The sequence below is a fragment of the Littorina saxatilis genome, linkage group LG9 (genome assembly GCF_037325665.1).
Source record: "Littorina saxatilis isolate snail1 linkage group LG9, US_GU_Lsax_2.0, whole genome shotgun sequence".
Taxonomy (NCBI): Eukaryota; Metazoa; Mollusca; class Gastropoda; order Littorinimorpha; family Littorinidae; genus Littorina; species Littorina saxatilis.
The window spans coordinates 37104943-37125629 of NC_090253.1; the positions used below are offsets into that span (position 1 = coordinate 37104943).

General features: G+C 47.8%; 1 protein-coding gene across 1 annotated transcript in view; it reads left to right on the top strand.

The window, feature by feature from the left end:
• The window catches only part of LOC138975951 (phosphatidylinositol 4-kinase alpha-like), a 102336-nt gene that overhangs the window by 68713 nt on the left and 12936 nt on the right, over positions 1-20687 (top strand). Inside the window, exons 36-42 of the mRNA XM_070348730.1 lie at positions 5360-5439; positions 6986-7167; positions 8597-8729; positions 9188-9313; positions 9832-9885; positions 10419-10539; positions 11236-11365. Of these exons, the coding sequence (XP_070204831.1) occupies positions 5360-5439; positions 6986-7167; positions 8597-8729; positions 9188-9313; positions 9832-9885; positions 10419-10539; positions 11236-11365 (826 nt within the window). The remainder of the gene's footprint in view (positions 1-5359; positions 5440-6985; positions 7168-8596; positions 8730-9187; positions 9314-9831; positions 9886-10418; positions 10540-11235; positions 11366-20687) is intronic.

Here is a 20687-nt window from a genome sequence, read left to right on the forward strand (position 1 = left end):
CGTTATCCAGGGGGTACTTCCCCAGGGGCTGGGCCGGGCATGCCTTTGAGGAGGCTGTCCCCAGAAAACCCCACAGATTAGCAGCGTGAAGCAACCGGGTGGCTCTCTTTTTTTTCAGCATGCGTCCCCAAGTTGTTGAGGCCTTGTTGGTGTTGTGGTGATGTGACGGACTGTGTTTCCAGTTCTAAACGCTTGTTTTTCGTCGACTGACCTGACTGCAAGAGTACTGTGTGATTTGGGCTTGCTGTTGGTAGTTTTCACGGAAGATGTTTTGTTCTCTGAGCTGGAATGTTACGTGTTTTATTAGCTGTGCTGATGATGTGCAAAGGTTTGAATCTGATGAGCGTCTCCATTTCGTCCTTCCATGCCATTTCTTCAGGGGTCAAGTTTAAAATGTTGTTTTTTTCCCAGCATCATAAACAAATCTTGTGCATTCTTAGCATCTACAGTTCTTGTCTTTGTTTCGTGCTGCAATTTTGTTTTGAACCAGTGTTAGCAACAGAAGTGTTCTTGTCTCAGTGTGAAGCTTCGATTTTATTTCATTTGTGTTTGTCCCTACGCAAATATGTTTCAAAATGAAACAGTAAGCTGATATTTTATTCTGTAGTTGAGATGTTCCTTCATTTAAGCTCAGATTTACTCTACCGATCTTGGAAAAGGTGTTCTCTTGTCTTATGGTTTTGTTTTGAAAGTATTTTTAAAATTTATTTATTCTCTTTTTGGTCGGGGGAATGTTACTTAACCCTATCAGCCCTGACCGCAGTGCAGGCTCAGCAGCCTCTCCAGCCTGGAGGGTTTTGGCACTGTAGTGCAAATCTGATGGGTACTTCACTAAAGCGCTTCCAACTCTGCAACTACATAAAATTTTGAGTGTTGTATGATAAGTGCATGTTCTAACTTGTAGTAACTTTTCATGTTCATGCATGCCTTTTTGCACTCTCAACTCATCCCACAAAGTAAACAAATACAAAAAATGACAGCATTTTAGTTGCAAAAAACATCAAACACAGAAAATGGACAAAACTTACTAAAACTAGAAAAACAAAACAACTTCTTACCTGTTGAGTAGCAGTCAGTACCTTCTGAAGTGTGTAAAGTTCAAAGAAATCCTTCTTCCAAGTCACAAACACAACACCAAAAAGTATGTAAACACACCACTCTGTCACAGTTGTTCCAACAAAAATTAAGTCACATGATGTTTCTGTCTTACATTTGCATCGAAGCCCGCGCACAGGTCTTGTGCACTTAAATCACCACTTGTTTCACTCGATTGAGACGAAGAAACGTCGCATTCGGGATCATAATCACTGTCATCGTCGAGGAAAATCTCGTCAAGAACCTGCCTCAACGAGTAGCGGCATTGGTTGCTCATATTTCGCAGGAAAAATGCTCAAAAAACACTCAATCGGACGATTTTCGTTCGCCAAATTGCGCCAAACAAAGAAGAAGGAAGTGGGAGCAGATTTACCTCCCTTGCTCGTGACCTGTCTTTTATTTTTAGATCAGAACCAAGGTCAGAGAAGATGCGTGTCACCGCCCGACAGTTTGTCGGGCGCAAGTATTGAAAGCTGCTAAGGAGCGCCCGACAAACTGTCGGGCGCAGGGCGTAAAGAGTTAACAAATTCAGTTTTGTTGTCGTTGTGTTTCTCAAAAGATTGAAGAGTTGTTGTTTTTACTAATAAGTATTTCCAAGTCTACTTTTTATACATCCAAACACTTTTCCCTTGTTTTTTTTTTACATTTAGTCAAGTTTTGACTAAATGTTTTAACATAGAGGGGGAATCGAGACGAGGGTCGTGGTGTATGTGTGTGTGTGTGTCTGTCTGTCTGTGCGTGTGTGTGTGTAGAGCGATTCAGACCAAACTACTGGACCGATCTTTATGAAATTTGACATGAGAGTTCCTGGGAATGATATCCCCGGACGTTTTTTTCATTTTTTCGATAAATACTTTTGATGACGTCATATCCGGCTTTTTGTAAAAGTTGAGGCGGCACTGTCACACCCTCATTTTTCAATCAAATTGATTGAAATTTTTGTAAAGCAATCTTCGACGAAGGCCAGACTTCGGTATTGCATTTCAGCTTGGTGGCTTAAAAATTAATTAATGACTTTGGTCATTAAAAATCTGAAAATTGTAATAATATTTTTTTTTAATTTAAAACGATCCAAATTTACGTTCATCTTATTCTACATCATTTCCTGATTCCAAAAACATATAAATATGTTATATTTGGATTAAAAACAAGCTCTGAAAATTAAAAATATAAAAATTATGATCAAAATTAAATTTCCGAAATCGATTTAAAAACAATTTCATCTTATTCCTTGTCGGTTCCTGATTCCAAAAACATATAGATATGATATGTTTGGATTAAAAACACGCTCAGAAAGTTCAAACGAAGAGAGGTACAGAAAAGCGTGCTATGCAGCACAGCGAAACCACTACCGCGCTGAACAGGCTCGTCAGTTTCACTCCGTTTTGCACAAGCGGCGGACTACGGTCATTGTGAAAAAATGCAGTGCGTTCAGTTTCATTCTGTGAGTTCCACAGCTTGACTAAATGTAGTAATTTCGCCTTACGCGACTTGTTATGAGTTTCCTCTCACCTTTATTTACTAGATTATTTGTTTAAATGTATTTATTTATTATAAATTGTTCATTATCTCATAAAGACTCATGTTAGTTTTCACGTGGTAACAATAGTGGCACTTCCTGTAACCCCCTCCTCTCCTTCAACCTTACCCCCTCCCAGGCCCCCCCCGCCCCCCTCAGAAACCACCCATCAATTCTGGCCTAACAATTAAAGAAAAATTCTAAGGCAATTGGATTGTGTGGGGTTTGCTTTTTGTTATTCCTCGTTTTTCAATTTCAAAGGGAAGCATGCTGGATATTTACTGATTTAGCATGTTTGTACATGTTTGTTAAAACAGAATATACCATTTATTTTTGCTACTGGAAAGTATGAATGCGATTTTTGATGGAATGAGCTTTGACCTGCAGACAATTTTATTTTTTTTCACTGGTTCTTGACTGTGAGCAGATTGAGAATTTATGTGGGTCTAATTTGCATGTCATGATGTGTGTGTGTGTGTGTGGGTGCATGTGCGTGTGTGTGTGTGTGTGTGTGTGTGTGTGTGCAAGTGTGTCTGTGTGTGTGTGTCTGTGTGTGTGTGCGTGTGCGCATGTCATTTGTGATGAATAGTTCAGAATATTTGGTTGCATTACGATGATTGATGCATCGCATCAGCTAAAATTGACAGAAAACTGAAAGACTGAAAGTTCTGCAGATTTCGCACCAGCACTGGTTGACGGATTAAATCATTGATTGAATCTGTGTGTGAATGCGTGAGTGTGCGTGGTTATGTGATAGTAATGAGAAATTTATTGACATTTTGAAACCTGAGTATTAAGTCTGGCATTTGGCTGTTTCATACCATCTGTGTTGCATTTTGTTCTTGATTTCATGCTTAAAATCTGTTCATCCCATGCTGTGTGCTTCATTGTTTAGATTTTGTCACATGATTATCCATATCTTTTTCATTGCAAATAAGACCCTAAATAATAACAATGGGTTAGCATCACTCCTTAGTCAATATGATACATTCAGCTGATATCAGTCATGATTGCGCTTAGTGTTAAATGGGTATTGCTTAAAAGACTGCGTAAGCAAAATAGGTTTTCTGCTGATTTCAAAGACTCAGCTGATTCAGGTTTTTGTGTTTTTGTCAGTCATAATCAGCACTGAAAATTACGAATTAACCACAGCTTGATTGCTTACTTCAGTAGATTGCTTGCCACGGCTTGATTGCTCACTTCAGTAGAAATGTAGATTGCAGAATCCCTTATTTGAGATGAAAGATGGAAAAGATCAAGTCTAGAAAATGAAAGGAAGACAGAGGATGTTACTGTTAGAAAGGACACAAACTATTTGCACAGGCTTAGAAGCAAGCACGGTTATTATACAATGCATGAAGTATACATTTTGAAACTACCAGGGTTTTTAAACTGCTGTTATCATGATCCTGGGTCTATGTAGGATGGAAGTCAGAGACTGTGCTTTCTGTGGACTAAGTATCTCTTAGTTGCCTTCATTCATGTCAAGTCATTGGCTGCAGCATTACACGTGCAGTGGAACCTCCCTTTTAAGCCCTGAACAGATCTTAAAAAATCAGGTCTTTAAAAGGACAGATCAGTCTTAATATGGGGGTAAATTTACAGAGGTTATGAACAGAACATGTGGGAAAACTGAGTCTTAAAAGCTTGGGGGGGGGGGGGGAGGTCTTAAATTGGGATGGGGGTCTTATAAGGGGCCGGTTCCACTGTTTTATATTTCGCTTTCTGCCTGTGTGTGTGTTCTTCAGTTGTTGGTTCACACTGGCTGGCAATCTCTTATTTTCATTTTCTCATGATCGAACCACATTCATGACTATTTTCCAGTCTGGATTTTGCTCAGCATCTTGATTATGGTAACATGTTTGGATTCATCATTGGAATGCTTAGTGGAATCTCACTAAAACTGCGTCAGTAAGAGCATTGAGTCATGAGCACTAACTTAATACAGCAAGTTATGAGCACTAATTTGATACTCAGGAAAGTATATATTCATGGCTGCATGTTGAATTTTATGTGACACAATGTTTGCTGCTAACTTTGTTGAAAATGTTTCCAAATTTGTTGTGCACAGTTTGTTGCACAGTTGCAGATTTGAAAGCGAATGTTCATAGGTGTGTGTGTGCGCGTGCTTGTGTGCGAGCTTCACCTATGTGTGTGTGCGCGTGCTTGTGTGCGAGCTTCACCTATGTGTGTGTGCGTGCATTTTTGAGTGTGCATTTCCTTTATTTGGTGTTTAACGTCGTTTTCAACCGTTCAAGGTCATATCGCGACGGTTGAGTGTGCATGCATGCGTGCATTTGTTTACAAACAGATCTTAAGAATAAAAGAATACTGCCCGTGTACAGACCAAAACAGACTCAATTAATATGCCTTTTCTGTTTGTGGTTATTAGTTCTTTTCTTTTGAAAACGTCATCTAAGCCGTACGTGTAATGATGTTTATGTGGGTAACTTTTAATGTTTTTTCAGTGGTCAGGTCATCCGCAATCTATGATTTCCTGAGGCAAATCTTTATAATTATAATATGTAATTATTCGCTCTAAAAAGCAACAGTGGATGCCTGACTTTGATAATTACGACTCTTTGTTCTAGAATTGTCCTCTTTTGTGAATATATTTGTTTTTGTACTGCATTGACTACTGAGTAGTATGTGCCTCATTTCAAAACTGAACATGAAATATTTTCAAATTCTGAATGGCACTCCATTGAATTAAAACTCACTGGCAGCATTTTCTGGACATTGCAGGTCATCGCAAAGTGGCAGGCGCTACAAGTGGACTGGTGAAAGATTACATGCGCAAACGCAACCTTATCCTGTCTCTCTTGGTGAGTAAAACAACTAGGCTGAATAACTGCATTAGCATTTCCTGAAAAGGAAAAGAATCCAGAAATGAACAGGGCTAGAAGAGTTCATAGGCTAATTTGTCCTGTAAGTTTGAATGGTATTTATAATTTGGCTTCGTAAAGACTTGATTTATTTTATTTATTTTTTTTAATATGTGAAGGAACCTGACTTCTGAATAGTTTGTTTTAGAGTAGGGGTGGGGAATCCTAGCTTATGTGTATGTTGACCCTTCATGGAGACTTGGTCGAGTCTAACTGTCAGAGCTTTCCAGTTGTATGGTAATATCACATCATCAAGGTAATTGACCTTCTTTCAACCAAGCTTAGTGGCTTTCTGAATAGTAGTGCTAGAGACAGGAGGCTCACAATCGAAGAGCCTCAGCCAGTATGTTGTACAGGATTTCTGCATTGTTCAACAAGTCTCTGATGGTCGCACACTAATGCAAAAGTCAACTGTCAGTTTGCTTGTGCTTGTGTATGTGTGTGGCGTCTTTATGCTTCCCGTTGAGAAATAACTGCAATGCCTGGCAGGTTACGTCATCATTGCTGAGACTGAAAAAGGGTGGGAACATGGGTTAATCATTTTTCAAAAAAACACTCCACGAAAGCCAGAAAATGTCACCTTTGCACTGGAGTGATTCAGTCCTTTAATGCTTGCCGTGGTATGAAGATGTGCAGGAACTCAAGTTTAACACAACCCTCAAGCATGTCAACCCTTGGAGTGACTCAGTCCTTTAATGCTTGCCGTGGTATGAAGATGTGCAGGAACTCACGTTTAACACAACCCTCAAGCATGTCAACCCTTGGAGTAATTCAGTCCTTTAATGCTTGCCGTGGCAGCAATATGTGCAGGAACTCGCATTAAGCTCAACCCTCAAGCATGTCAACCCTTGGAGTGACTCAGTCCTTTAATGCTTGCCGTGGCAGCAAGATGTGCAGGAACTCGCATTAAGCTCAACCCTCAAGCATGTCAACCCTTGGAGTGACTCAGTCCTTTAATGCTTGCCGTGGCAGCAATATGTGCAGGAACTCGCATTAAGCTCAACCCTCAAGCATGTCAACCCCTGATTAGGATTAGTGTGCAAGCACTGTCAGTTCAGCCAACTCACTCAAAGGGCTAAGTCTAAATGCACCCAGTGTTCTGTGTAATTACACCAACAACCCTAGTGTGTAAATGCTGTAAGTTGACCCAACTCACTCAAAGAGCTAAGTCTAAATGCACGCAGTTTTCTGTGTAAATACGCCAACAACCCTAGTGTGTAAACGCTGTAAGTTGAGCCAACTCACTCAAAGGGCTAAGTCTAAATGCACCCAGTTTTCTGTGTAATTTAGGCAGCCAACTCACTCAAAGGGCTAAGTCTAAATGCACCCAGTTTTCTGTGTAATTAGGCCAGCCAACTCGCTCAAAGGGCTAAGTCTAAATGCATCCAGTTCTCTGTGTAATTAGGCCAGCCAACTCACTCAAAGGGCTCAGTCTAAATGCACCCAGTTATCTGTGTAATCATGCCAACACCCCTTTCTCCCCCAGGCCAACTGCATCGACAGCCTCATCACCTGGCACAACCCTCTGGAGACGCCGGAGCTGCGTGTACCGGACGAGGACAAGATTGCCGCCTGGCGTGCCACACCCATGACGGAGAAACAGTGGAGAGAGATCGGGGCCCTCTCCTGGGACATCTCTCCCGCGCTGGCTGTCGGGCTGCCATCACGGTAGACTTATAAAGATGCAGTGGAACCCCCCCTGAAAGACCTCAAACAATCTGACAAAATCAGGTTTTAGAAAGGAGGGAGTCTGAAAATGGGGGTAAACTTACACAGGTTTATATGAACAAAAAGTCTGAGAAAACCCGGCCTTAAAAGAGAGGATGGGGCGGGGATGTAGCTCAGTCGGTAGCGCGCTGGATTTGTATCCAGTTGGCCGCTGTCAGCGTGAGTTCGGGTTCGTCCCCACGTTCGGCGAGAGATTTATTTCTCAAGAGTCAACTTTGTGTGCAGACTCTCCTCGGTGTCAGAACACCCCCGTGTGTACACGCAAGCACAAGACCAAGTGCGCTCGAAAAAGATCCTGTAATCCATGTCAGAGTTCGGTGGGTTATAGAAACACGAAAATACCCAGCATGCTTCCTCCAAAAACGGCGTATGGTTGCCTAAATGGCGGGGTAAAAAAACGGTCATACACGTAAAATTCCACTCGTGCAAAAAACACGAGTGTACGTGGGAGTTTCAGCCCACGAACGCAGAAGAAGAAGAAGAATCAATCAATCAATATGAGGCTTATATCGCGCGTATTCCGTGGGTACAGTTCTAAGCGCAGGGATTTATTTTTTAATTTTTTATTTTATTTTTATTTTATGCAATTTATATCGCGCACATATTCAAGGCGCAGGGATTTATTTATGCCGTGTGAGATGGAATTTTTTTTACACAATACATCACGCATTCACATCGGCCAGCAGATTGCAGCCATTTCTGAAGAGAGGATCCACTGTAGTCAGAGGACAAGGTCCTGGCTAAAAATGTCATTTTGTGTCAAATCAGCCACAAAATGTAAATGTAAATCAGCCAAAACATACATGTACGTTAGATTTACAGGCACTTCTTTATCATCACATTTTTGTTGTTGTTCAATGTTCAACCAGAAAATAGTGCAGAAAAGGAAAATTAGGCAGATATATTTTCCGGCTGATTTATGTTTGGATGAAGCTGCACGCTTGTTAAGTTTGCTGAGGACGTGACAGGGGTAAGTTGTTTCCATGCATGGATCTCAAGTTACCGTGTTCATGAAGATCCACACTGACATTCGTTTGGAATACTTGATGACACACCTCAGACATGAGATTTTTGTGTAAATTAGCAACTTTTCCCCATAAATTTCAAAGCAACATCTGAAGGGTTTTAGTGGTTTCTGTTGGTCAAAATCAGCATTAAAAAGTAGGTATAATCCACCGCTTTGCTCACTATCAATCGTTTCAGTCAGAACTGAGATTTAAGACCTGCATGTCTGACAACTTCAATTCAACTTTGCCTTTGGTGCAGTTGTTTCTGTTTTACATTTAGTCAATATTTGTCAGTTATTTATTCTTTTTTTTTACCAAAGGGTGTAACTAAAACTTCATGCTTCTGCTTCATTGCTTTGCAGCTTTCGTACGGCAGAGACGGTGAAGCGTGAAGTGACACGCCTGGTTCGACTGGATCCGGGTGCCGTGTGCCACATCCCGCAGGCCCTCAACTTCTTGGTCACCGCTCACAATGTGGAAGTGGACGCTCCAGAGGTAAGACAGTATTTCTGTTTTTGTGTGTGTTTTTTCAAGTGATGTTGCTGTACTACAGTTGAATCCCCCTTTTAAGACCTCCCAAAATCTTAAAAAAACAGGTCTTAAAAAGGAGGGAGTCTTAAAATGGTAAATTTACAGAGGTTATGAACAGAAAGTCTGAGGAAAGAGGGTCTTAAAAGGGAGGGAGTCTTAAATTGGAGGTTCTTAGAAGGGGGGTTCCACTGGACTATGTACTATAAAATGGAGGAAAAAAATAATGGAGGTGGTGGTGGTGGTGGTGGTTGCGGCTGTGGTGGTGATGATGATGACGATGATGATGATGATGATGATGATGATGATGATGATGATGATGATGATGATAATGTTGATCATGATGATCATGATGACAATGACCTGATGATCACGACGACAACAGCGATATTGATGATGGGGAGGATGATTCTTTTGTCTGACAGCTGACCCACATGATGACGTGGACAACCATCTCCCCGGTGCTGGCCCTGTCCTACTTCTCCCGTCTCTACCCGCCCCACCCTCTGACTCAGCAGTTTGCTGTACGCGTCCTTCGCTCCTTCTCCTCTGTGAGTACCGCATAGAGTCCACTTTTGACTTCATCCTTTGAAAAATAACCATTTGTGACACAGAGTGTTGAGATAATACAGCAAAGGGAAGTAGGCGCTCTAATTCTGGCAAGTTGATTATTGTTTTGAGTTGGCAGTTTGCAAGAAGAAAATTCAGGTCTGTACAAAGGTATTGATGATACCGACATTTTTCTGTCACGGTTTTCCTGCCCCCAAATGTACCCATGCATTTGGAACCATTTTAAGTTGCAGTCAATGAATATGGCGTTCTTGTTTTTAGCAAGATATTTTTTAGTTATGATTTTTTCCCCGTGTTTTGTTTTTCTTTAGTTACAGTGACTCTGCTTTTTTTGTTACAAATGGTGAGGTAACAGTACGAGGTATTAAGTTGCAGAGCACTTCAGATGTACAGGCAGGTAAACTGTGAGTTACAATGTAAACCAGGAGGCCAAAAGATGGACAAGCAAACTAAGGAACAAACAAAGGACTAATTTGATGTGCGCATTTGTATGTTGCAGGATGTGCTGATATTCTACATTCCACAGATAGTCCAGTCCCTGCGCTACGACCCTGTAAGTAATCTTTGTTGTGGCTGTGTTGCTAAATTTTCTTCTTTATCTTCTTCTGCGTTCATCAGCTGAAACTCCCACATACACTTGATGCTTGTTGCACAAGTGTTGTGGATGTTTTGTTTTGTTTTTTGTTTGCGTATGACCATTTTACCCCAACATATAGGCAACCATACTTCTATTTCGGAGTTAGCATGTCTTACTTATGAAGCTGATTTCACCACTTTGCTGGCTTGCAAGTTCAATACAGTTTATCATAGCAAAACAATTGACAGTTGTGTAGTATAGCTTGAGTTGTACGTGATTTGACTGATTTTTATGAATTTTACAGTCATCATGCTTTAACTTTTTCTTTTATTGTGTTTTGTATATTCTTGACAAGCCAAAATACAGTTTTTTCTTTGTAACATAACGTTAACAGACAACAAATTTGTATGACTTGAAAGGGGAGGGGATCAAGGTTTTTCGAATGTGCTCAGAAATTTATACTCCTGAAGTGTGTTGAATTAGATGTATGTTCCCCTGTTGTTGTGTAGATGGGCTACATAGCCGAGTTCATCCTGTGGGCGGCCCACAAGTCTCAGCTCCTGGCCCATCAACTGCTGTGGAACATGAACACCAACATGTTTACCGACGAGGAGGGGACGATCAAAGATGGTCAGAGATCTTTTCTCGGTGTCGTTGTTGTTGTTGGTGGTGGTGGTGGTGGTGGTGGTGGTGGTGGTGGTGGTGGTGGTGGTGGTGGTGGTGATGGTGGAGGTGGTGGTGGTGTTGTCATTGTTGTTGTTGTTGTTGTTGACTTAATTATCTTGGGTATTTTTGTGAGAGCTGGTATCTAAATGCATGGCTTTTTCAATACACCGATATAGCCTGGAAGTCCCCTCACTCAATTTTCTGTGAATGGCTCCAGATGTTTACACACTTGCGAAAGAACAGACAGCTTAAATGAAAAGTCATGCAACAAATAACTGTTCCAGCTATGAACTGATTGATCACTATGGCCACTGCAAGGAATATAGCATGATCACAGTTAATTTCATGTGAACAATCAGTAATGAATAGCTGTAACCCTACCAGCAGTTACACAGAATGGAAATGAGTTGAGCTTCACAGAAACTGAATCAGTGCTGCTGCATGCTACTCACATTACACCTGTGATAAGATGGGAAACTTCAGTAAGTTCTTGGTCACAATTTAGTATTTTTACATGGTTCTTTTGTGTATATTCTAAACCAGTGTTATGTACTTGTTAAACATTCAGAACATGTGCAAGATTTATATCCACAACCCCTCAGAAATAGGATGTTGAGTATGGTCTGTGTGTGATATTCATTATATATTTTGATTGTACAGATGAGATTGGAGACAAGCTGGAAGAGATGGTTGGCAAGATCAAGAAATCTGTGTCTGGTTATTCGCTTCAGTTCTACGAGAGGGAATTTGCCTTCTTCGGCGAGATCACTGGCATCTCTGGGAAAATCAGGTCAGTGGTATTATGGTAATGAGGAGGGGGGTGACCATGTTTTTCACTTTTGTCACCACCAGACTCTGTCAAAATGGTGCTTGATGATGTGACTAATTTGCAGAGCGTTCCCTTTCGGTGCTTCCCCCAACCCATTCATACCCACCCCCACAGTAGAGAAAGAACTGCCTCAAAAGGAAAAGTCAAGTTCCAAATCTTGCATTGCAGACTGGTCATTTCCCTCTCCCACTACCGACACACAAGCACACAGTCGTACACACACTTCCAAGGACAAATGCAAGACCCTTGTGGCGTGTGTTACACCCACAGATGATTCTGAAAGAGTCAGGCAGACGGGAAAACAGTCAGACGAAAGGGCGGATGGGTGGGTGGGCGGATTAAGGCAGGAAGGCAGTGGATGGGTGGGTAGGTGGTTGAAGGGAGGGTGAGAGGGGGGAGAGAGAGACATGGCTGGCTGACTGGAGGAAAACAAGGGGAGGGGGGGGGGGGGGTTGGTGGGCGGATGGTTGAATGGATTGTGACTTTGTTAGGAGGGAGGGAGAGAGATGGGTGGATGGCTGGAGGAAAGTGGGATGGGGTGGTTGGGGGTTGATTGTTTGGGTGGATTGTCACTTTGTTGAGGCAGGGAGGGAGAGAGAGATGGGTGGATGGCTGGAGGAAAGTGGGATGGGGGGGTTGGGGGTTGATTGTTTGGGTGGATTGTGACTTTGTTGAGGCAGGGAGGGAGAGAGAGATGGGTGGATGGCTGGAGGAAAGTGGGATGGGGTGGTTGGGGGTTGATTGTTTGGGTGGATTGTCACTTTGTTGAGGCAGGGAGGGAGAGAGAGATGGGTGGATGGCTGGCTGGAGGAAAGTGGGATGGGGGGGTTGGGGGTTGATTGTTTGGGTGGATTGTGACTTTGTTGAGGCAGGGAGGGAGAGAGAGATGGGTGGATGGCTGGAGGAAAGTGGGATGGGGTGGTTGGGGGTTGATTGTTTGGGTGGATTGTCACTTTGTTGAGGCAGGGAGGGAGAGAGAGATGGGTGGATGGCTGGAGGAAAGTGGGATGGGGGGGTTGGGGGTTGATTGTTTGGGTGGATTGTGACTTTGTTGAGGCAGGGAGGGAGAGAGAGATGGGTGGATGGCTGGAGGAAAGTGGGATGGGGTGGTTGGGGGTTGATTGTTTGGGTGGATTGTGACTTTGTTGAGGCAGGGAGGGAGAGAGAGATGGGTGGATGGCTGGAGGAAAGTGGGATGGGGTGGTTGGGGGTTGATTGTTTGGGTGGATTGTGACTTTGTTGAGGCAGGGAGGGAGAGAGAGATGGGTGGATGGCTGGAGGAAAGCGGGATGGGGGGGTTGGGGGTTGATTGTTTGGGTGGATTGTGACTTTGTTGAGGCAGGGAGGGAGAGAGAGATGGGTGGATGGCTGGAGGAAAGCGGGATGGGGGGGTTGGGGGTTGATTGTTTGGGTGGATTGTGACTTTGTTGAGGCAGGGAGGGAGAGAGAGATGGGTGGATGGCTGGCTGGAGGAAAGTGGGATGGGGGGGTTGGGGGTTGATTGTTTGGGTGAATTGTGACTTTGTTGAGGCAGGGAGGGAGAGAGAGATGGGTGGATGGCTGGAGGAAAGTGGGATGGGGGGGTTGGGGGTTGATTGTTTGGGTGGATTGTGACTTTGTTGAGGCAGGGAGGGAGAGAGAGATGGGTGGATGGCTGGAGGAAAGTGGGATGGGGTGGTTGGGGGTTGATTGTTTGGGTGGATTGTGACTTTGTTGAGGCAGGGAGGGAGAGAGAGATGGGTGGATGGCTGGAGGAAAGTGGGATGGGGTGGTTGGGGGTTGATTGTTTGGGTGGATTGTGACTTTGTTGAGGCAGGGAGGGAGAGAGAGATGGGTGGATGGCTGGAGGAAAGTGGGATGGGGTGGTTGGGGGTTGATTGTTTGGGTGGATTGTGACTTTGTTGAGGCAGGGAGGGAGAGAGAGATGGGTGGATGGCTGGAGGAAAGCGGGATGGGGGGGTTGGGGGTTGATTGTTTGGGTGGATTGTGACTTTGTTGAGGCAGGGAGGGAGAGAGAGATGGGTGGATGGCTGGAGGAAAGCGGGATGGGGGGGTTGGGGGTTGATTGTTTGGGTGGATTGTGACTTTGTTGAGGCAGGGAGGGAGAGAGAGATGGGTGGATGGCTGGCTGGAGGAAAGTGGGATGGGGGGGTTGGGGGTTGATTGTTTGGGTGAATTGTGACTTTGTTGAGGCAGGGAGGGAGAGAGAGATGGGTGGATGGCTGGAGGAAAGTGGGATGGGGGGGTTGGGGGTTGATTGTTTGGGTGGATTGTGACTTTGTTGAGGCAGGGAGGGAGAGAGAGATGGGTGGATGGCTGGAGGAAAGTGGGATGGGGGGGTTGGGGGTTGATTGTTTGGGTGGATTGTGACTTTGTTGAGGCAGGGAGGGAGAGAGAGATGGGTGGATAGCTGGAGGAAAGTGGGATGGGGGGGTTGGGGGTTGATTGTTTGGGTGGATTGTGACTTTGTTGAGGCAGGGAGGGAGAGAGAGATGGGTGGATGGCTGGAGGAAAGTGGGATGGGGGGGTTGGGGGTTGATTGTTTGGGTGGATTGTGACTTTGTTGAGGCAGGGAGGGAGAGAGAGATAGGTGGATGGCTGGCTGGAGGAAAGTGGGATGGGGGGGTTGGGGGTTGATTGTTTGGGTGGATTGTGACTTTGTTGAGGCAGGGAGGGAGAGAGATGGGTGGATGGCTGGAGGAAAGTGGGATGGGGGTGGTTGGGGGTTGATTGTTTGGGTGGATTGTCACTTTGTTGAGGCAGGGAGGGAGAGAGAGATGGGTGGATGGCTGGAGGAAAGTGGGATGGGGGGGTTGGGGGTTGATTGTTTGGGTGAATTGTGACTTTGTTGAGGCAGGGAGGGAGAGAGAGATGGGTGGATGGCTGGAGGAAAGTGGGATGGGGGGGTTGGGGGTTGATTGTTTGGGTGGATTGTGACTTTGTTGAGGCAGGGAGGGAGAGAGAGATGGGTGGATGGCTGGCTGGAGGAAAGTGGGATGGGGGGGTTGGGGGTTGATTGTTTGGGTGGATTGTGACTTTGTTGAGGCAGGGAGGGAGAGAGAGATGGGTGGATGGCTGGCTGGAGGAAAGTGGGATGGGGGGGTTGGGGGTTGATTGTTTGGGTGGATTGTGACTTTGTTGAGGCAGGGAGGGAGAGAGAGATGGGTGGATGGCTGGAGGAAAGTGGGATGGGGGGGTTGGGGGTTGATTGTTTGGGTGGATTGTGACTTTGTTGAGGCAGGGAGGGAGAGAGAGATGGGTGGATGGCTGGAGGAAAGTGGGATGGGGTGGTTGGGGGTTGATTGTTTGGGTGGATTGTGACTTTGTTGAGGCAGGGAGGGAGAGAGAGATGGGTGGATGGCTGGCTGGAGGAAAGTGGGATGGGGGGGTTGGGGGTTGATTGTATGGGTGGATTGTGACTTTGTTGAGGCAGGGAGGGAGAGAGAGATGGGTGGATGGCTGGAGGAAAGTGGGATGGGTGGGTTGGGGGTTGATTGTTTGGGTGGATTGTGACTTTGTTGAGGCAGGGAGGGAGAGAGAGATGGGTGGATGGCTGGCTGGAGGAAAGTGGGATGGGGGGGTTGGGGGTTGATTGTTTGGGTGGATTGTGACTTTGTTGAGGCAGGGAGGGAGAGAGAGATGGGTGGATGGCTGGCTGGAGGAAAGTGGGATGGGGGGGTTGGGGGTTGATTGTTTGGGTGGATTGTGACTTTGTTGAGGCAGGGAGGGAGAGAGAGATGGGTGGATGGCTGGAGGAAAGTGGGATGGGGGGGTTGGGGGTTGATTGTTTGGGTGGATTGTGACTTTGTTGAGGCAGGGAGGGAGAGAGAGATGGGTGGATGGCTGGCTGGAGGAAAGTGGGATGGGGGGGTTGGGGGTTGATTGTTTGGGTGGATTGTGACTTTGTTGAGGCAGGGAGGGAGAGAGAGATGGGTGGATGGCTGGAGGAAAGTGGGATGGGGGGGTTGGGGGTTGATTGTTTGGGTGGATTGTGACTTTGTTGAGGCAGGGAGGGAGAGAGAGATGGGTGGATGGCTGGAGGAAAGTGGGATGGGGGGGTTGGGGGTTGATTGTTTGGGTGGATTGTGACTTTGTTGAGGCAGGGAGGGAGAGAGAGATGGGTGGATGGATGGCTGGAGGAAAGTGGGATGGGGGGGTTGGGGGTTGATTGTTTGGGTGGATTGTGACTTTGTTGAGGCAGGGAGGGAGAGAGAGATGGGTGGATGGCTGGCTGGAGGAAAGTGGGATGGGGGGGTTGGGGGTTGATTGTTTGGGTGGATTGTGACTTTGTTGAGGCAGGGAGGGAGAGAGAGATGGGTGGATGGCTGGAGGAAAGTGGGATGGGGGGGTTGGGGGTTGATTGTTTGGGTGGATTGTGACTTTGTTGAGGCAGGGAGGGAGAGAGAGATGGGTGGATGGCTGGAGGAAAGTGGGATGGGGGGGTTGGGGGTTGATTGTTTGGGTGGATTGTGACTTTGTTGAGGCAGGGAGGGAGAGAGAGATGGGTGGATGGCTGGCTGGAGGAAAGTGGGATGGGGGGGTTGGGGGTTGATTGTTTGGGTGGATTGTGACTTTGTTGAGGCAGGGAGGGAGAGAGAGATGGGTGGATGGCTTGCTGGAGGAAAGTGGGATGGGGGGGTTGGGGGTTGATTGTTTGGGTGGATTGTGACTTTGTTGAGGCAGGGAGGGAGAGAGAGATGGGTGGATAGCTGGAGGAAAGTGGGATGGGGTGGTTGGGGGTTGATTGTTTGGGTGGATTGTGACTTTGTTGAGACAGGGAGGGAGAGAGAGATGGGTGGATGGCTGGAGGAAAGTGGGATGGGGTGGTTGGGGGTTGATTGTTTGGGTGGATTGTGACTTTGTTGAGGCAGGGAGGGAGAGAGAGATGGGTGGATGGCTGGCTGGAGGAAAGTGGGATGGGATGGTTGGGGGTTGATTGTTTGGGTGGATTGTGACTTTGTTGAGGCAGGGAGGGAGAGAGATGGGTGGATGGCTGGCTGGAGGAAAGTGGGATGGGGGGTTGGGGGTTGATTGTTTGGGTGGATTGTCACTTTGTTGAGGCAGGGAGGGAGAGAGAGATGGGTGGATGGCTGGCTGGAGGAAAGTGGGATGGGGCGGTTGGGGGTTGATTGTTTGGGTGGATTGTGACTTTGTTGAGGCAGGGAGGGAGAGAGAGATGGGTGGATGGCTGGCTGGAGGAAAGTGGGATGGGGGGGTTGGGGGTTGATTGTTTGGGTGGATTGTGACTTTGTTGAGGCAGGGAGGGAGAGAGAGATGGGTGGATGGCTGGAGGAAAGCGGGATGGGGGGGGTTGGGGGTTGATTGTTTGGGTGGATTGTGACTTTGTTGAGGCAGGGAGGGAGAGAGAGATGGGTGGATGGATGGCTGGAGGAAAGTGGGATGGGGGGGTTGGGGGTTGATTGTTTGGGTGGATTGTGACTTTGTTGAGGCAGGGAGGGAGAGAGAGATGGGTGGATGGCTGGCTGGAGGAAAGTGGGATGGGGGGGTTGGGGGTTGATTGTTTGGGTGGATTGTGACTTTGTTGAGGCAGGGAGGGAGAGAGAGATGGGTGGATGGCTGGAGGAAAGTGGGATGGGGGGGGTTGGGGGTTGATTGTTTGGGTGGATTGTGACTTTGTTGAGGCAGGGAGGGAGAGAGAGATGGGTGGATGGATGGCTGGAGGAAAGTGGGATGGGGGGGTTGGGGGTTGATTGTTTGGGTGGATTGTGACTTTGTTGAGGCAGGGAGGGAGAGAGAGATGGGTGGATGGCTGGCTGGAGGAAAGTGGGATGGGGTGGTTGGGGGTTGATTGTTTGGGTGGATTGTGACTTTGTTGAGGCAGGGAGGGAGAGAGAGATGGGTGGATGGCTGGAGGAAAGTGGGATGGGGGGGTTGGGGGTTGATTGTTTGGGTGGATTGTGACTTTGTTGAGGCAGGGAGGGAGAGAGAGATGGGTGGATGGCTGGAGGAAAGTGGGATGGGGTGGTTGGGGGTTGATTGTTTGGGTGGATTGTGACTTTGTTGAGGCAGGGAGGGAGAGAGAGATGGGTGGATGGCTGGAGGAAAGCGGGATGGGGGGGTTGGGGGTTGATTGTTTGGGTGGATTGTGACTTTGTTGAGGCAGGGAGGGAGAGAGAGATGGGTGGATGGCTGGCTGGAGGAAAGTGGGATGGGGGGGTTGGGGGTTGATTGTTTGGGTGGATTGTCACTTTGTTGAGACAGGGAGGGAGAGAGAGATGGGTGGATGGCTGGAGGAAAGTGGGATGGGGGGGTTGGGGGTTGATTGTTTGGGTGAATTGTGACTTTGTTGAGGCAGGGAGGGAGAGAGAGATGGGTGGATGGATGGCTGGAGGAAAGTGGGATGGGGGGGTTGGGGGTTGATTGTTTGGGTGGATTGTGACTTTGTTGAGGCAGGGAGGGAGAGAGAGATGGGTGGATGGCTGGCTGGAGGAAAGTGGGATGGGGGGGTTGGGGGTTGATTGTTTGGGTGGATTGTCACTTTGTTGAGACAGGGAGGGAGAGAGAGATGGGTGGATGGCTGGAGGAAAGTGGGATGGGGGGGTTGGGGGTTGATTGTTTGGGTGAATTGTGACTTTGTTGAGGCAGGGAGGGAGAGAGAGATGGGTGGATGGCTGGCTGGAGGAAAGTGGGATGGGGGGGTTGGGGGTTGATTGTTTGGGTGGATTGTGACTTTGTTGAGGCAGGGAGGGAGAGAGAGATGGGTGGATGGCTGGCTGGAGGAAAGTGGGATGGGGGGGTTGGGGGTTGATTGTTTGGGTGGATTGTCACTTTGTTGAGGCAGGGAGGGAGAGAGAGATGGGTGGATGGCTGGCTGGAGGAAAGTGGGATGGGGGGGTTGGGGGTTGATTGTTTGGGTGGATTGTGACTTTGTTGAGGCAGGGAGGGAGAGAGAGATGGGTGGATGGCTGGAGGAAAGTGGGATGGGGGGGTTGGGGGTTGATTGTTTGGGTGGATTGTCACTTTGTTGAGGCAGGGAGGGAGAGAGAGATGGGTGGATGGCTGGAGGAAAGTGGGATGGGGGGGTTGGGGGTTGATTGTTTGGGTGGATTGTCACTTTGTTGAGGCAGGGAGGGAGAGAGAGATGGGTGGATGGCTGGCTGGAGGAAAGTGGGATGGGGCGGTTGGGGGTTGATTGTTTGGGTGGATTGTCACTTTGTTGAGGCAGGGAGGGAGAGAGAGATGGGTGGATGGCTGGCTGGAGGAAAGTGGGATGGGGAGTTGGGGGTTGATTGTTTGGGTGGATTGTGACTTTGTTGAGGCAGGGAGGGAGAGAGAGATGGGTGGATGGCTGGAGGAAAGTGGGATGGGGTGGTTGGGGGTTGATTGTTTGGGTGGATTGTGACTTTGTTGAGGCAGGGAGGGAGAGAGAGATGGGTGGATGGCTGGAGGAAAGTGGGATGGGGTGGTTGGGGGTTGATTGTTTGGGTGGATTGTGACTTTGTTGAGGCAGGGAGGGAGAGAGAGATGGGTGGATGGCTGGAGGAAAGCGGGATGGGGGGGTTGGGGGTTGATTGTTTGGGTGGATTGTGACTTTGTTGAGGCAGGGAGGGAGAGAGAGATGGGTGGATGGCTGGAGGAAAGTGGGATGGGGGGGTTGGGGGTTGATTGTTTGGGTGAATTGTGACTTTGTTGAGGCAGGGAGGGAGAGAGAGATGGGTGGATGGATGGCTGGAGGAAAGTGGGATGGGGGGGTTGGGGGTTGATTGTTTGGGTGGATTGTGACTTTGTTGAGGCAGGGAGGGAGAGAGAGATGGGTGGATGGCTGGCTGGAGGAAAGTGGGATGGGGGGGTTGGGGGTTGATTGTTTGGGTGGATTGTCACTTTGTTGAGGCAGGGAGGGAGAGAGAGATGGGTGGATGGCTGGCTGGAGGAAAGTGGGATGGGGGGGGTTGGGGGTTGATTGTTTGGGTGGATTGTGACTTTGTTGAGGCAGGGAGGGAGAGAGAGATGGGTGGATGGCTGGAGGAAAGTGGGATGGGGGGGTTGGGGGTTGATTGTTTGGGTGGATTGTGACTTTGTTGAGGCAGGGAGGGAGAGAGAGATGGGTGGATGGCTGGCTGGAGGAAAGTGGGATGGGGGGGTTGGGGGTTGATTGTTTGGGTGGATTGTGACTTTGTTGAGGCAGGGAGGGAGAGAGAGATGGGTGGATGGCTGGCTGGAGGAAAGTGGGATGGGGGGGTTGGGGGTTGATTGTTTGGGTGGATTGTGACTTTGTTGAGGCAGGGAGGGAGAGAGAGATGGGTGGATGGCTTGCTGGAGGAAAGTGGGATGGGGGGGTTGGGGGTTGATTGTTTGGGTGGATTGTGACTTTGTTGAGGCAGGGAGGGAGAGAGAGATGGGTGGATAGCTGGAGGAAAGTGGGATGGGGTGGTTGGGGGTTGATTGTTTGGGTGGATTGTGACTTTGTTGAGGCAGGGAGGGAGAGAGAGATGGGTGGATGGCTGGAGGAAAGTGGGATGGGGTGGTTGGGGGTTGATTGTTTGGGTGGATTGTGACTTTGTTGAGGCAGGGAGGGAGAGAGAGATGGGTGGATGGCTGGCTGGAGGAAAGTGGGATGGGATGGTTGGGGGTTGATTGTTTGGGTGGATTGTGACTTTGTTGAGGCAGGGAGGGAGAGAGATGGGTGGATGGCTGGCTGGAGGAAAGTGGGATGGGGGGGTTGGGGGTTGATTGTTTGGGTGGATTGTCACTTTGTTGAGGCAGGGAGGGAGAGAGAGATGGGTGGATGGCTGGCTGGAGGAAAGTGGGATGGGGCGGTTGGGGGTTGATTGTTTGGGTGGATTGTGACTTTGTTGAGGCAGGGAGGGAGAGAGAGATGGGTGGATGGATGGAGGAAAGTGGGATGGGGGGGTTGGGGGTTGATTGTTTGGGTGGATTGTGACTTTGTTGAGGCAGGGAGGGAGAGAGAGATGGGTGGATAGCTGGAGGAAAGTGGGATGGGGTGGTTGGGGGTTGATTGTTTGGGTGGATTGTGACTTTGTTGAGGCAGGGAGGGAGAGAGAGATGGGTGGATAGCTGGAGGAAAGTGGGATGGGGGGGTTGGGGGTTGATTGTTTGGGTGGATTGTGACTTTGTTGAGGCAGGGAGGGAGAGAGAGATGGGTGGATGGATGGCTGGAGGAAAGTGGGATGGGGGGGTTGGGGGTTGATTGTTTGGGTGGATTGTGACTTTGTTGAGGCAGGGAGGGAGAGAGAGATGGGTGGATAGCTGGAGGAAAGTGGGATGGGGTGGTTGGGGGTTGATTGTTTGGGTGGATTGTGAC